The sequence below is a fragment of the Antechinus flavipes genome, chromosome 5 (genome assembly GCF_016432865.1).
Source record: "Antechinus flavipes isolate AdamAnt ecotype Samford, QLD, Australia chromosome 5, AdamAnt_v2, whole genome shotgun sequence".
NCBI lineage: Eukaryota > Metazoa > Chordata > Mammalia > Dasyuromorphia > Dasyuridae > Antechinus > Antechinus flavipes.
This window is the reverse complement of record NC_067402.1, coordinates 142515236-142532114: the sequence shown is the minus strand read 5'-3', so window position 1 is coordinate 142532114 and position 16879 is coordinate 142515236. Positions and strand designations below refer to the sequence as shown.

The following is a 16879-nucleotide window of genomic DNA, read 5'->3' as shown; positions in this document are numbered from 1 at the left end:
GGAAGAATTTGAGTAGTGGTCTGCTAATGACAAAGTTGGTTCTCTTTTTTTTTTTGGCTTGGTTATATAAATGTGTGTGCATATACATACATACACACACATATATACATACATACAAATAAATATATATGAATATACATACACATATATCTATACTTTTTTAAAATTTGCATATTTTTTTCTCCCTCTCTTCCTCCCATTAGATTATAAGCTTGTTGAGGGCAGGAATTATCTTTTGCCTCTTTTTGTATCCTTAACAATTAGCATAGTGCCTAGCACATAGTAGGCATTTAATTATTAACAATTTCCATTATACTGTATTGCCTCTCAGAGAGATGTGTTACCTGCCTCCTTTCTCAATATACCTTGAATAGCCAGGTTTTAAATGTGTCTCTTGGAAGACATAAGAGTGTTTCTTTTCACTATTACCATTTAAAATCAACACTCTAGGGAAGATAAGGGTTCTTTCAAACAAGCTAACTGATAGCACAAAATAGGCACTTAATAAATGTTTATTGATTCATCTCAGGAAGTCAAAGCTCACAGCTCCCTCATTTTCCCATGTTTCTTTCCCCACACTCATTTTAGCTCAAGTAGTTTTCTTCCTCTTGTATCTCTTTTGCCCTTCTTTGCCAGCCTATGAACTTACAAACATGCACATAAATTCAAACACTAGCCTTTGAGTGGGCTGGAGGGCCACACCCTTCAAAGACATATGATACTGGATGTTGATAAACTGTCTGTGAATGACTGATAGGCACAATGTCATATGATTTCTGTACTGATGGACAAAGATTGTCCCAGTATTTTATCATACTGCGTACTGGTGCCACTGAGAAAGTTCATGGCCTGAGAGGTAGAAAAGAAATGAAAAAGATGCACCCCAAACAATGATTTACACAGAGAGCTACAAGTTGAAAACTGTGCAAAAAATGGCGGATCAAATACTTCATACTCAGATGACTCCAGAATTCAGTTTGATTCCTCTTTTAGAGTTGTTTTTTCAAGCATCTATTATGTTCTACTGTATGGAGAATTTTGTTTCTTGTTTCTTGTTTCTTGTTTTTTTTTTTTCTTCCAACTTACCACCACTCCCCTCCCAGTGTCTTATGGGATCATATCTCTTCCCAGAAGAACTTTCTAACCAGAGCAGAGGCAGGTTCCTCTGCTCAACCCAGCCCATATTGGCTCAATGTTCCCAGAACTTCATCTTGAAGGCCCCCAGAATCACTGTGAGATCACAGGACAACTCCAGAAATCAGCCAGAAAGACAGTTCACTGCTCTCCACACAAGCAGCTGCTACCATACCCTGTCCCATTCTCCCCCATACTCACTCTAGCTCTCTCCAAGTAATTTTTTTCCTTTTCTTTCTCTTTCCACAGTATCCTTTGAGAACCTTTTTGTGTTTAGTATATTTGAAAGATCACTGGATTTGGAGTTAGAGGCCTTGAGTTCAAATTCCTATGGTACCACTTACTACCTGTTAAACCTTGGCAAAACTCCTCACCTATTTGGGCCACAGCTTCCACATATGCTGTTTGAGTAAATGACTTCTAAGCCTTTTTCCACTTCTTAATTTGCGATCCTAGGAACTTTGGTATTTCTTCTCATATTTCTTTCATCATATATTGCTTGCTAAAAGCCCTCTTTCCAAGCATAATTTTGCAAAAAGTATCAGATTTGTTTTCAGAGGACCCAGCTTTTCATTTCATCTCTGCCACCAAACTACCTGACTGAGCTTAGGTAAGTCACAACTTCCCAGGATGTCAGTTTCTTTATCTGTCAAATGAAGAGGTTGAGCTATATATCCTCGGAAACTGAGTCTATGATCCTTAAGATGTGCTATCTTTTGAAACCTTTTCCAAAGCTGGCACTCTTCTCACATGCCCTGATAATTAGCCAGAAAGAGAATTTAGCATATCCCTTGCTCTTCATTGTTATTTTCAGAATCCATCTGTCACTCAGCAACCAGCTCTCCCTCTTTAAAGTTCACTTCATCTCATCCATATCCTTATTGTCATCTGTGAGTGTCTAGGTCGTAGATGATAGTAATTTACCTAATAAGTTGAGGGTACTTCCTACAGTTTTCTCTGCTCCAACCTGTGCCTCCTAAAATCTTAACCTAAACTTCCACGTTCTCTTTCTCCAGTTCACTTTAATTATGTACAGTGAGATTCACCCCCTATGACCACACCATTCCTAGTGAATTTTTGCCTCAAGTGTTTGAATGTTTACATGCAGCTATGAATAAGGAACTATGAATTCACAGATCTTACTACATAATGTTGAACTTCATCTCTTTAAAACTTTTAATGATATTAAGCTATCACACTTACAAAGGTGACTATTAGATTTTTATAATTTAACCAGCTTGAAAAATTTACATATATATTTGTATGTTTGCATATTTGCATGTTTTCATATTTGTATATCTGCAGTTCTATTTTGGGTATCAATATTTCAATTCATCTTTCACAGTTAAAAAATAAATAGGACAATTTCAAGCACCCCCTTCTCTCTGTCTCTGTCTCTCTCTCTTCTCCCTCCCTCCCTCCCTCCTTTCTCTCTCTCTCTCTCTCTCTCTCTCTCTCTCTCTCTCTCTCTCTCTCTCTCTCTCTCTCTCTCTTTCTCTCTCCTCCCCTCCCTTTTTCTTTCTCCCTCCTTTTCCCTCTTGGATTTCTTTCTCTCTCTATTTCACTTTCTTTCTCCTTTTTTCCTTCCTTATCTCTCTCTGCTCTCCTTTCATCTCTCTTTCTTTCTCTTTTTTCCCTCTTTCTCCCTCTTTTCCTCCACTCTCTTTTTCTACCTCTCTATTTGCTATGACAGGAAATGCATTTTCTGACACTTTTAAAATGAGCAATCATATGTATAATCAACTTGGTCAAAACTTCCTTCCTGGTAACTGCAGCACTTCCTCTGCATCTGGATTTGAAAAGAGACCTAGAAAAACAGAAGAGAGACACTGAAATTGTTGAAGAAGAAGGGGAAAAAATGCCCTGGTTTTAAAAACCAAATAAGTGATTCTTCAGTATCATAGCTGCAGCCTTTTTTATAGACAGGTAACATTTCCTTCATTTTTTTTTTTGTCTTTTGTATGTCTAATTTAATGTTTATATTTCTCACCTAGAGTATTTTTAGGAAGAACCATTGCCAGCTCGTGAGATAATGTTTCCTTTGAGTTTCATTACATGTTTTGTCCTCTTTTTTTTTTTTTTTTTTTTAACATCTGCAAGTTCTGACAATAGTTCAGCAGGTGCATTAGGAAGGTCATTGTTGGGGCAGGCAGAGTGAGGGGGAGGAAGGAGTCAAGAGAAATGTTTCAATGGGAGCAGAGGAGGTGAGAGAGAGCATAGCCTTTCATTCACAAAGCGTTCATCATTTCTTCCCCTCAAAGTTGAGAGCAACACGTCAAATAATTTTTGAAGATTTCACTAAAGGAAAACGTGTGAGTATTTAGATTAGCCTGCTTTCTTTGGAAATTAATTTCTTATTTGATTATTGCATAGAAATCAGAGAGAATTTGGTGTTCTTTTTTTCCTTGTTCAATGTTAGGAAGATTTTTTAAAATTCTATATTAGTGTAAGTATTGATATAGCTTTCAATTTTGTGCTGTTTTGTTTGCTCAGTGTACGCCAAAGAGCTAAATAGAGAATGATTTAAGATGCATGCATTTCTAGGGATCTGTTTATTGAAAACAGAGCTGTGAAAAAGAATAGTTTAGATTTATTCCAATGCAGTAATCCTTACTTATGTTTTAAGGGAATGTAAATAGAAACTATAAGTCAAATATTTGAAAATTATTTAAAATACAATGGAGCATGGTATCATGATATTCAAAATTAATTTTCTTGTAATGATGGAATCCTTTATTATATATGCAAGGAAGAATAAGTTATGGTTATTTCTTTTGGTAGAATTGACAATATTAATCACTTAAGAATAATAAGTCATGCTTCAATTTTTATTTCAATAATTAATGTTTGTAATTGCTCAGCAATATTGATATTAATAGTCAATGGCAGTTTTAGTCATATTACATTGTTAATACAAACTATTTTATAATCTCTAATAACTGAATTCACCAACATTTATTAAGCACCTTCTATGTTCAAAGGGCTTGGTTACTAGAGATACAAAGATGAAAAAAAATAAGAGTTTCTGCCCCCAAAACACTTTCCTTTTTGGTGAAGTGGAGGAGATAAGAGATACATACTCAATAAGTCTGATACCAATTAGAATATAAGTACAAAGGATAAATCAGAGGAAAGTAAGACACTTATGGAGTTATTTCTTTCAGCTGGAGGGAACAGGAAAGACTTAACAAAGAAAATACCAACATCTGTCTTTAATGTGGCAGAGATTAATTAGATGAATTACTCACAAAGTTACTTTGCACTGGTTTGTCATTGTTTAATTTTTATATTGTGCAAAGCAATGTTAAATAGCAAATATTGATAGATTTTAAAGAAAGTGAAATATTTCCTAGATGATTGTTCATATATTAATTTGAATGACAAATACTTAAGTTGGATATAACTGGGATATATAGAAACAGCAAGACGCGGAGCTGGAAGAGATCAGAAAACATCTAAACTATCACTAAAAAAAGGAAATTGAGGATATAAGAGATTAAATAATTTGCCTAAAATAATGCGTACTAAGTGTCACATCTGGAATTTGTATCCAGGTCTTCCAACTCCAATGCCAATGCCCTTTTCACTACAACATATGTGTTTTATTTATCTGCTAGATGTAGTTTTTTTTTTTACCAGTTCTTTTACAGCTTGGATTTATAGTCATTTTGCCCTCTTTATTGGTATTGTTAACCAGAAAAGAGAGGCAGAAAGATTATGACCAAATCACAAAAGTAATTTCAGCCAAGAGTGAGTTAGGTTGCATAATTAAGTTGAGGTATAGACAATTTGGAAACAGAGAACATACTGACAAGTTCAGATAGCATGTCTAAATCCCAAGGAGAAGTATGGCATGGAGAAAGGGGAAATAAATTGATGGCCAGCCTTCAAAGTAAAATATTTTAATTTCTACTCCATTTTGGAGGATTATTGGACATAGTCTCTAAACTGAACATTTTGCTGATTTTGAGAAGTGTTTCTTGCCCTTTAATGGACCAGTTTTGTCTTCTAAGCACAAGATTTCCTAGGCTTTGGTTGCTACATTTCATAGGAAAAAAATGTCATTTTGTGATTAAAATCTCTGACTTCCTTTACTTACTGTTTACCTAGGGTATGGATCTGGAGGACCATGATCCCGTGATTCTGAGAGAAGATAACAGGGGGAGGAGGCGGAAAATGAAGCCACAAAGTGCTGGTATGAACCTATCATCAATGGAATTCATTCCTATAGAATTTGTCCTGCCCACCACCCACCCGCTCACCAAAGTGGCTGAAACAGTGATCCTGGAAGCAGCTGGAAATTGCAATGTGGAGCAGGTAAAGGCACAGGTCTGGATGCAGGCCATGGAGACTAGCATGACCGTGGAATTCTATCACCAGTCATCCCCAGAACAATTTCTCCTGCTGTACCAGAAAAAGGAACAGTGGTATGAGATCTATGACAAGTACCAATTGATACAGACATTGGACTGTGTGAAGTACTGGAAAGCATTCCATAAGAACACGGGTCAGATTCATGTGGTCCAGAAGCAGCCACCCACAGAGGAAACTTGGGCATTCCAGAAGCAGCTAAATGATCTGATTGACTATGATGTCACTGATATGAGCAACGTGCACGATGATGAATTGGAATTCACTCGGCGCCGGCTTGTCACTCCACGGATCATGGAGGTGGCCAGCCGAGACCCCAAACTCTATGCCATGCATCCCTGGGTCACTTCCAAGCCACTCCCCACATACTTGTTGAAAAAGATTGTCAATAATTGCATTTTGATTGTCATCCACCGAAGTACCACCAGTCAGACAATCAAAGTCTCTGCAGATGACACCCCAGGTACAATCTTGCAGAGCTTCTTCACCAAGATGGCTAAGAAGAAGTCATTAATGGACATCCCTGAAAGTCAAAATGAGCTGGATTTTGTGCTTCGGGTCTGTGGCCGGGATGAGTACATTGTGGGTGAAACACCAATCAAGAATTTCCAGTGGATTAGGCATTGCCTCAAGAATGGGGAAGATATTCACCTTTTGCTGGATACTCCTCCTGACCCAGGGCAGGATGAAGTGAGGAAGGAGGATTGGCCACTTGTAGATGACTGTACAGGAGTCACAGGCTACCATGAGCAGCTCACAATAAATGGCAAGAATCATGAGACAGTGTTTACTGTTTCCCTATGGGATTGTGACCGAAGGTTTAGGGTCAAGATCAGGGGCATTGACATCCCTGTGCTTCCACGGAACACAGAGCTAACGGTCTTTGTGGAAGCAAACATCCAACATGGACAGCAGGTCCTTTGCCAAAGGCGAACCACCTCTAAACCTTTCACAGAGGAGGTACTCTGGAATGTGTGGCTTGAATTTGATATCAAAATCAAGGACCTGCCCAAAGGGGCTTTACTGAACCTTCAGATTTACTGTGGGAAAGCACCAGCCCAGTCTTCCAAGGCTGCTGGATCTCATGAGATTTCTAGCTTTGAAACCAAAGGCAAAACTCAATTACTCTATTATGTGAATCTACTGTTAATAGACTACCGATTTCTCTTGAGGCATGGAGAATATGTCCTTCACATGTGGAAGATATCAGGGAAGGGAGAGAACCAAGGAAGCATGAATGCTGATAAGCTTACATCAGCAACCAACCCTGATAAGGAGAATTCTATGTCAATCTCCATTCTGCTGGACGATTATTGCCATCCCATAGCCTTGCCTAAGCACAGGCCCACACCTGACCCTGAAGGGGACAGGGTACGGGGAGAAATGCCCAATCAGCTTCGAAAACAGCTGGAAGAGATCATAGCCACTGACCCACTTAACCCACTGACTGCAAAGGACAAAGAATTACTATGGCATTTTAGATATGAAAGCCTTAAGCATCCCAAAGCGTATCCTAAGCTATTTAGCTCAGTGAAATGGGGGCAACAAGAAATTGTGGCCAAAACATACCAGTTGTTAGCCAGAAGAGAAGCTTGGGATCAAAGTGATTTGGATGTTGGGTTAACAATGCAACTCCTGGACTGCAACTTTTCAGATGAAAATGTAAGAGCCATTGCAGTTCAAAAGCTAGAAAGCTTGGAGGATGATGATGTCTTGCATTACCTGCTGCAACTAGTTCAGGTAAAAATATGTTTGAATTATTAAAGGAAACAGTCTCAAGAACTTTATTTGCATGTACACAGGCACGTCATTCACCAGTTATGAAAATGCCTGTTGTAGGACTGGGAGGGAAGCAGCATGGTGTTATGGAATGGGAAGGTACAAGTTTTGATTCTTGAAAGAACTTATTCTGTCATCTAGAACCAGACCCTTGACATTTCTATCCTTTAATTTATTCTTGTGCAAAATGAGGAGGTTGAACCAGCTCAGGAATTCTTAACCTTTTTTTAATGCCCTGGAACCCTTTGACAATCTGGGGAAGCCTCTCAGAATAATGTTTTTAAATATGTAAAATCAGTGTCATTAAAAAGGAAACATTAGTTTCAGAGTAGTTCTATTATCATTGGATCACAGATTTAGAGTTCAGAGAGACATGCTATCTAGTCCACTCTATTCTATAAATGAACAACTGAATCCCAGAGAGGTTGATTTGTGTAAGGTCACCAGCAGATTCAAATCCAAGGTTCTGGCTCTAAATCCATTAGTATGTCTACTGTATACCCTGTAACTATAGTGAAATCAACTGACCAAATAATAAATTATTCTGTTTGTTTGTTACTGCTCAAGATAAGATAGGGTGAGTTTAGGTGAGGATTAAAAGATGATGCCTTTCTAAACTGTAAATTGCTACATAAACATGAGTTATTATTATTATAGAGTAAATGGGGCCATCACCTTCTAGAGGAATTAGATTGATAGTAATTCTTCGCTTTGATTCATCCAGAATATCAGTGTATGATAGAAATAGATTGCAAGAGCAGCTCTCCTGGTTTTTCTACCTAACTATTTCATTTTAGCTCAGTTTTCTTATCTGTAAAATCTACATTAAAATACTTGTCTATAACCCAATATCAGTAGTATCTTAGACTTTATTTGGCAATGAGTTCTTCCAGAGATGTATAAAATATTTAAGATTTAGGAGAGGTGCAGCTAGGATGGACAGTGGATAGAGCACTAGCCCTGGAGTCAAAAGGACCTGGAGTTCAAATCTAATCTGAGACACCACCTGTATGACTCTAGGTGAGTCTTTATTGCTTCAACAACAATAACAACAAAGATCTAGGGAATATTATAGGGCAGCAGAAAAGATCACTAGACTGAAAACCAGAAGTCTTGCATTCAGACCCTAGTTCTAATATTTACCAGCTGTGTAGCTATAGGAAAGTCCCATAATCTCTTGGTGTCTCAGTTGTTTCCTTATATATAAAATGTAGAGTTGATTTCTAATGTCTCTTTCAACTCTGATATTCTATAGCTATGATTCTAAATAAATGCTGTACTCAGGTCAGTGTTAATAAGTTTTCAGGGATGGAGAAGTGTGGGGATAGGGGAAGGGATATTGTTTGTAAGTGAGAACAAGAGATTTAAAAAATTGCCATTTGATGGCATTCATCCCAAATGCAAATTGTCTATACCAAATAATAAATTACATTTATTAATAAATTATTTTATTAAAAATATCATATCTTATAGCCAGAAGATTCATCAGCATAAAAATTTTTCGATCAGAAAAATCTTTAGAGGCCATCTAGTCCCTATCCCTTATTTTAGAGATGAGAAAAGAAGGCAAAATTAGGTGGAAGAGTGATTTGTGTAAAGTCAGGCTTCAAGAGTTCATTTGAGTTAATCACCTATTTACAGGCAAGTATGCTATTATCATCCCCATTGCAAAGATATAATAAGCACTGGGCCCAGGGAGTTTAAGTAACCTGCCCTAGTTAACATAACTTGGTCAGTGATACAGGTGGAATTTGAACTCAGTTCTTCTCCTTTGATGATGCATTTATCTTTTCCACTATGCTATACTTCTTGGCCAAGTACTTATTAGGGAGGAGATGGAAGGATTAATGCAGAAATTAGTTAATCTATATGTTAGGCAGTGAGTTGCCAAATCATCCATTTTTGCAAGTTGTTGCTAAAGTTTCCAGCCAAGCATAGTAATAACAGTCACATTTATGTTGTACTTTAGGATTTGCAACATACTCCTTTGAAGTCAGTATTATAAGTATTGTTATTCCCATTTAACAGGTAAGAGGTTGAGTGACTTGCCTGGGCTCATACACCTAAGCTAGTGTCCAGAGGCAAGACTTTTAACTCCAGGTCGAGTTTTTTATTTCTGTCACATCACCTTGCCAGTAATCAAAGGGTTCTCATTCTTAGCTATTATATTTCTATCTTTGCATTACTCTTAAAAACAATTTCAGTAAAACGTCTTTACATATCATCTAAGAGCATCCGGTGTTGTTTTTTTACTTCCCTCCATCCAACATTCATTTAATTGCAGAATATTAATAGCACAACAAAAAATATCTTCTCATTTTTCTGTGCTATACAGAATTATCTAAACTCTGAATTTTTTTCAATTCTGTTCCATGTTAAGGGCCCAATTTTCTCTCGTTAGCTGTTTTGTGAATAAACCTTGCAGAACTGGGAATTTTATGTTTTTTTTTTCAATTTTGCCTGCTTGGAAATTAAAGAAATTAAGAAATAATGATGTGAAAAATTCAAATTAGTAGGCACAATTTAAATGTGACTTTGACCATTAAAAAAAAAAAAGTGCTGCACTATATTTTCAAGTGTGTTTAAATCCCTGTTACTTGAATAAAATCCTCTCCAAGTTGAGGTTTACATATTAATTTCATAAAAATGTAGTATCAACTGTCACATTCAACCAAGAAAGTTTTTTTTAAGTACCAGAATGAATGTACATACTTACTATTGGAAAGAATGACTTATTACATTCTTAGAGCCGGCAACTTCATTGCAGTTAAATTTGCATGTATTTGACCACACCCATGAAAAGCTTGGGGTTTGTTGTTTTGTGTTAAAGAAATTTTGGCACAACAGAAACATGTTTAATAAACCACTTTTAATAATTTACAATGTGGGAGGAAAGAATTGTACCAGAAACCCCAACCAAAATTTTGGTGCCTTCTTATGGACCCTCCATACCTGTGAAAAAAAGGGGATGGTGAATTGGTGTGATATAGGTGCTTTCTATTCTCTTTCTTTTTGAATAGAAAAATTGAATAATCAAAGAATATTGATAGAGAAACTCTTCAAGAGATTAAAAATTAATAATATATTCATGCAACAAGGTGGCACTGGATGTGGAACCTCAGACACTAAATGTGTAACATTAGACAAATCACTTAATCTCTCTCAATTGCAACTTCTCCAGTTGTAAAATAGGAATAATAATATCAGTTATAACATAAAGTCTCTGCAAGGATCAAATAAGATAACATAAGTAAATTTGCAAACCTTAAAGCACTCTAAAAATTATATTATTTTTATTATTTTATGATTATGACTAAATTTCCTTGGATCTCTACATCTGGTAGAGATAGATATGTATGTGTTTACAACCATACCCAGATAGCACTTATCTTTTTTTTTCTTTGATCTTTTAGCCACATTTATCTTTTCTCTTCCCTCTACTCTCTCTTTTGTTCTTTAAATCAATGATAACATTTATATAGTGTTTTTGAGTTTTAGAAAATCTCTTCCTCAAGAGAATCATTGTGAAGAAGTATCATTATACTGCAGGATTCGAGGTAGGTAGTAAAAGTTGTTATATCCATTTTACAAATGGTAAAACCAAGATTTTGAGATGTGAATCTCATGATCATACAGCTTGTTTGTGAGGATAGATTTGAAGTCAATTCTCCTGATTTCATGTCTAATACTTTAGTGTTTCATACAGCCTTTCAATCATAAGAGTCAATAATCCTCTTAGTCAAACTAGCTCTTTACTGTTAGAGGAGAAACTTTCTTTTTTGGCATGGTGTGACACTTACTTGAAGTTGGCAGATGCAGGTGCTATTACCAGCTCTTCTGGTAATAAGCAAACTGCTTGACCACAACCAATTTACATCATCTCTTAGGGTCTTATTTCTCTCATTTTAAAAATGAGATGGGACAGATTGGATGCTATCAGGTATCCTTTAGCTTTAAAATTCTTTGATTTTATTCTCTATAGAACAAAATATAATTTCTCTACTTTTCATTGTCTCCTTCTTTGGAATATTACATAGTTTACATTTAAGAGTTACAAAATTTCTTTCTTATAACAACTCTGTAAACCAGGGTAAAGTACTTGTACTGAGATGCCTGAAACTTCAGAGTAGAAAGAATATAAAAAGTATGTATATGAGCCAAGACTCAAAGTCCTGTCCCATCTTCCACTGCTCCTTCTCTCCTTCTTTGTGTCATAATCTTTCACAAAATAACTGTGATTATTGAAAAAAGACCAAAAAAATGAACAAAACACAGAGAACTCACAATAGCACATAAATAATAATTTCTCCTTAAACATAAATAATATATTTATAAATAATCAATAAATAATTTCTCCTTCCTGGAATCAAAATATCAGTGTCTGGGATGTGGACTTTCCCTGGAAAGGGAGACATCCTCAGCTTCTTTCTCTCACACATGTTCCCCTCTTATCCAATCTAAATCTTGCTGATTCCAGTGTCCTTTCCATTACATGAAAAATTACATAAAGGCAACTTTCTAAGATTCCTGTATCCATGGAGCTTCTAGGTTTGTAAAATTATGCAGTATATACAGAAATAACTATGATATAGTTTAACAAAGTTTCTCATGAGTTCTGAGGAACAGAAGATCATTACCCACTTTGAGGATCTGAGAAGGCATTTTGGGGGAAGTAGAATTTGTCTTGACCTTTAAAGGATACACAGGATTCCAGGTATTTGCATCAGAAGGAGCAAAGACAGACAAAAAAAAAGCATTGAACTTTGATCTCTTCCCATATTTTTATTAATTTATCAACACAGTTATTGAGCATTTTCTTTGTGTCTGGTAGTTTGCAAGGCACTAATGATGAAAGTATAAAAATGAGGAAGTTACTGCCCTCAGTAAATCCATTCTTGGACTGTTGGGGCATGAAAATAATCAAAACTTTTTAGCTCCTTGCCCATCCTCCCTGGACCTGCCTGTGGTTGCACAGTGTTCACATGCACACCCCACATCTCCAAGGAAGAAGTGAACTGAGAGTAGATGAAAAATGTCTTGAAATAAGCTGAAAACAAAGCAGGAGCAGACAGTTCAGCTTTTCTCTTGCCTGAAGATGAAATCTATGAACTTAACTTTTTAGTGAGTCTTTAGAGACAACTGATTGGTAGCTCTTGATTCCATGTCCTCCTGGTGTGGAGACAGGAACAATAGATTTCAGAGGGTAAAAAGACCTGAAAGACAAAAGTATGTAATTCTTATACTTGTGGGACAATCAGGCACTAGGCCCAGGAAGAAGGTCACTCTGAGAATTTATAATAAACAGTATTTTCTCAGTTCTCACCCCCACCTCACTTTTTTGTTCCTCTTGCAAAACAGAAGCCAAATCAAAGCCTTAATGAGTCAAATTCTGCCTCTCTCATTTGGTCACCTAGAATCCTACAGTCCCAACTTGAACAAATTGAAGTGACCCCAGAACAAAAAGGAAATGACCCTTTTCTGTCTTTCTGGGAAAACTAGCATTTGTTAGAGATGCAGGATGAAGCCTTTACCATTTGTCCTGGCTTTTAGAAGCCTAGATCTCCTTTTGGTTTTTAGTTATTTCTTAACAAGAGGTAAAAGAATCTGTATAGTTGGATGCATTGACATATGCCTTTATATATCATGAATAAATGCATAAATGTGTTTTATCTTTAGGCTGTGAAATTTGAACCATACCATGACAGTGCTCTTGCCAGATTTCTGCTGAAACGTGGTTTGAGAGTAAGTATTCTTATTTTGCTAACAGTAGAGACTTTTTTAAAAAATTGGTTTTCTTTTAACCAAGACAGTAACACAGGATAGTATGCTATCACTTTACAGTTTAAAACCAGTTTTCCTTTAACTGAGATAGCATGATCTACTACAGAGTTTCTTGATTTTTTTGCATAAGAAATTTTTTATGTGACTCCTGGTATATGATATATGAAATAGGTATAAATGCCAAACATTTCCTGATAATAAATCATAATTTCATGACCTCCACATTCAGTCACAAGACCCAATATGAGGTAAACTATAGTTTGAGAAGTTGAAATAGTATTCTACTATCTTAGAAATATCTATTAAAGCCTTCCTTGAAGCCAGAGATAACTGAGTTTAGGTCACATAGATTATGAGCAAGTCATATCCCCTCAGGACTCTCAATCTATAAAATGCAGAGAATATGATGACCTATGTTGGTAAAGGGAATTTCCTCACCTGGGAGTTCCCTACACCAATGAGATCCTCTGCCTAACCCTTATCTCTTTCATTTACTGACAGACCCCAAATGTCATTCATATTAATCATCTTCAACAATTTTTTTCCCACTCTCAGAACAAGAGAATTGGTCATTTCTTGTTTTGGTTTCTGAGAAGTGAGATTGCTCAGTCCAGACATTACCAGCAACGATTTGCAGTGATCCTCGAAGCTTATCTGAGGGGCTGCGGCATGGCCATGCTAGAGGATTTCACAAAACAAGTTCAAGTAATCAGGTTGCTACAAAAAGTCACTATTGAGATTAAGTCACTGTCTGCTGAAAAGTACGATGTCACTTCCCAAGGTACAATTTGCATGCTTTTGTTTCTCTTTTCAAATATTCCAAGATGGATCCTCTGTCACCTTCCTTATTACTAAAAGTATAGCTCTTCTTAATACAAAAGAGAGAAAAAAAGTTTTTTCTAAATTCTGTCTACATGGTGGGGAGGGAGAGAGAAAAAGGAAAAAATATTTCAGATTTTTGAGTAAAGTTAATATCTATGAAATGGCTTTCAAAAATGTTCTACTAATATAATACTCAAAACATAATCCTTAAAAGAACAACTGCATACAAAAGGAACAGACATTATTACTTACTTTTTCACATTTTCTTTCCTATATTTAAATAGGTATTTATTTTACCTCCTCCACATCCCAATTTTCTGGCCTTTTTTTAAAAATAAAAACTTGAGAATTTTTCTTAGTCTTTAGTTTCATATTTTAGATCTATGTATTCAGAACTTTCAGATTCATGCTGTGATTCCTGGTGAACCCATTTCTGATATTCTCTCCTCCTCCAAATTATTTATGACTGAGGAGCATCAATCCAATTTATCATGACTTCTCATCTATTTGATATTGAGACTTTGACTTTGGATTGATTTCTCTAAGTGCTAAAAGCAAACAAAAACAACTTCTTAGTAATGTTAAGTTATCCTCTAACTCCCACCCCCCACTCACCACAATTTCCTCTTTTTTAAAGTGTTTACATCAGTCATACAAGTTTGCATTTGATAAAATCCTATCAGTTTTCCTATCAGTTATTAAGCCTCCAACTACCTTAACTCTTACTTTTGGCCTACTCCCACCTCTCAATCACAAAATGGAAAAAAAATCTGCTATAGATCACCTTTTAGCCCCCTTCCTTCACTGTGATTTAACTGTTTATAGACCTATGTGAGGAGAAGCAAGAGGGTTTAGTAAAGAGCTATCTTGGGACCCAGGGAGACCTGGATTCAAAGGGGACTCACTGTGCAACCCCAGGCTACTCTTAATGCAGCAACTAACCTCTAAATGTCTTAGAAAATAATTCTTCAAAACTATACCTAGCAGAGAAGGTGTCAACAAAATCTATCTGTAGATAGAACTTCCTTTTCATTTGGGAGAGACTTTCCAATGAAACGGGGTATACTCATTAAAATATGTATGTATTCCTTCAGGGGAGAGAGACCATGTTTTTGTCTTTCTTTGCATTCACAATACTTAATATGGTGCTTGACACAGACAAGTCCTTAATAAATACTTGTTGACTTGAATTGTTGAAATTGCAGATTCCATCCTTTATCCTTATAGACCTATATATGTACTTACCTGAATTTGTACTCTGACTGTAAAAATATTTTGTGTTTTTCCCCATTCTCACCTAAAAAGCAAATTCTTACAGTCCTTTTACTTTCTCTTCTCCTTTGTCCTTTTCAAGATCAAAACAGATCTTTTTCTCCCCATCACCTTGTATTTTTGTTACTTTACATTTATTGCTATTGAACTTCATCTTAATAGATTAACCTCAATGCTCTACCTTTTGATATCTTTTTGGATCCTCTCTTTCCCATTTTTGAGTCATCTAAAAATCTGATAATCTGTATTCTCTGTTTTTTCCTGAGTCATTGATAAAAGTTCACAAAGTAAGCTTAGTAAAAATTTTTCATTTTATTGAATGCTGGTAATCTTGATGAATTCTTTTTTATTTCTCATGTGTCAACTGCAGTTATTTCGCAACTTAAACAAAAGCTTGAAAACCTTCAGAATTCTAATCTTCCAAAAAGTTTTAGAGTTCCCTATGATCCTGGCCTGAGAGCTGGAACACTCATGGTAAGTGTCCCATTGGAGTCTATCACTTTGAAGTTGTCTGTGTTATGTCCTGTTTTGGTCCATCAGTTCACATGACTAATACATATCTGAAAGCAGGAAGAGTGTTGACTTTAATCTACTTTAATCACTGGTCAATGAGAAGCATTAGTCTCCATGCATACTATAGATGTGGTATCATATAATAGTTTTTTTACATAATACAATTTCAGTGAAGGCTTACTCTAGAGTCTAACCCCAACATGCAAGGAACTCCAACCAATCTGGGAGGCATGGAAAAAACAGACTGGGTCTGTCACCTGAGGACCAGCCTGGTTAAAGATGCAGAGGCATATTCTCAGAAAGAGGGACACTGGGGAATAAGTTATTTCAGTCACAGACCTCATAAAGACCTTCTGAGAGGGCAGAAACATAGACCTAGACATTGAAAGGAGAAGTACCTACACTGATGAATTCACAAATCCTTAGGAATACAGTACTATGGCATAACTGTGGCTACAAAAACTGCACTCTCAAGTTTTTCAGTTTGAAAGGATAATAACATGTCTTCTGTTCCTCAGGAAACATGGATATTATGAAAATAACTGGGTTCTCTTTCAAAAGATCTGGATTTAAGTTTCAAATCCTTTACGTAATAACTCACTTAATTCCTTTGAGTCCATCTCTTTTGTAAAATGGGAATAATAATTCTTATGAATTACAAGAACATAGAGTTTGAGTATTACAAGTACAAATTATTTAGGCCTATGCCTTCTTTTATAGATAGAATTTTGAAACTCAGCAAAGTGAAGTTGCTTGCCAATAGTCTTGAAGATAGTAATATCTATGTCACTGTTCTGCCTCTCTTAACAACCCAAGCTTGCATTGCCTTTTCAATATGCATATAATTGAACTTTGGGACCACTAAAGCTTCAAGATCTTTTTTTTTTCAGGCAAAATATTCCTAATCATCTCTCTCCCATTTTATATTTATGAAGTTGATTTTTGAACACCACAAGGTTTTACATTTGCATTAATTGAAACCAAAGTACAAAAGTTTAATTAGAGAGTATGAAAAGTAACCCAAGACACTGATTGTAGATTACCTACTCAAGGACATTAGCCTTGAAAAGAGTTGTTGTTTGTCCTTCATTCACAGAGGACCATGACATCAGGGAGGTAATGCCATGGAGAATCAGAGATAGAAGGGACACTTTGCTAAAGAATTTAAGATCAAATGAGATAAGTAATTCAGGTAGAGGTGTTTATC

General features: G+C 36.1%; 1 protein-coding gene across 2 annotated transcripts in view; it reads left to right on the top strand.

Annotated features, from left to right (window-relative positions):
- The first annotated feature begins 2659 nt into the window (after nucleotides 1–2659).
- Nucleotides 2660–16879, top strand: part of PIK3CG (phosphatidylinositol-4,5-bisphosphate 3-kinase catalytic subunit gamma) — a 56043-nt gene continuing 41823 nt past the window's right edge. Inside the window, exons 1-5 of one of the 2 annotated variants that reach the window (XM_051962638.1) lie at nucleotides 2660–3060; nucleotides 5245–7245; nucleotides 12961–13026; nucleotides 13621–13846; nucleotides 15530–15633. In XM_051962638.1, coding sequence (XP_051818598.1) covers nucleotides 5248–7245; nucleotides 12961–13026; nucleotides 13621–13846; nucleotides 15530–15633 — 2394 coding nt within the window. In that variant the 5' untranslated portion in view covers nucleotides 2660–3060; nucleotides 5245–5247. Of the gene's footprint in view, nucleotides 3061–3081; nucleotides 3447–5244; nucleotides 7246–12960; nucleotides 13027–13620; nucleotides 13847–15529; nucleotides 15634–16879 lie in introns of those variants that run through there. The other variant, XM_051962637.1, reaches the window with a different exon arrangement.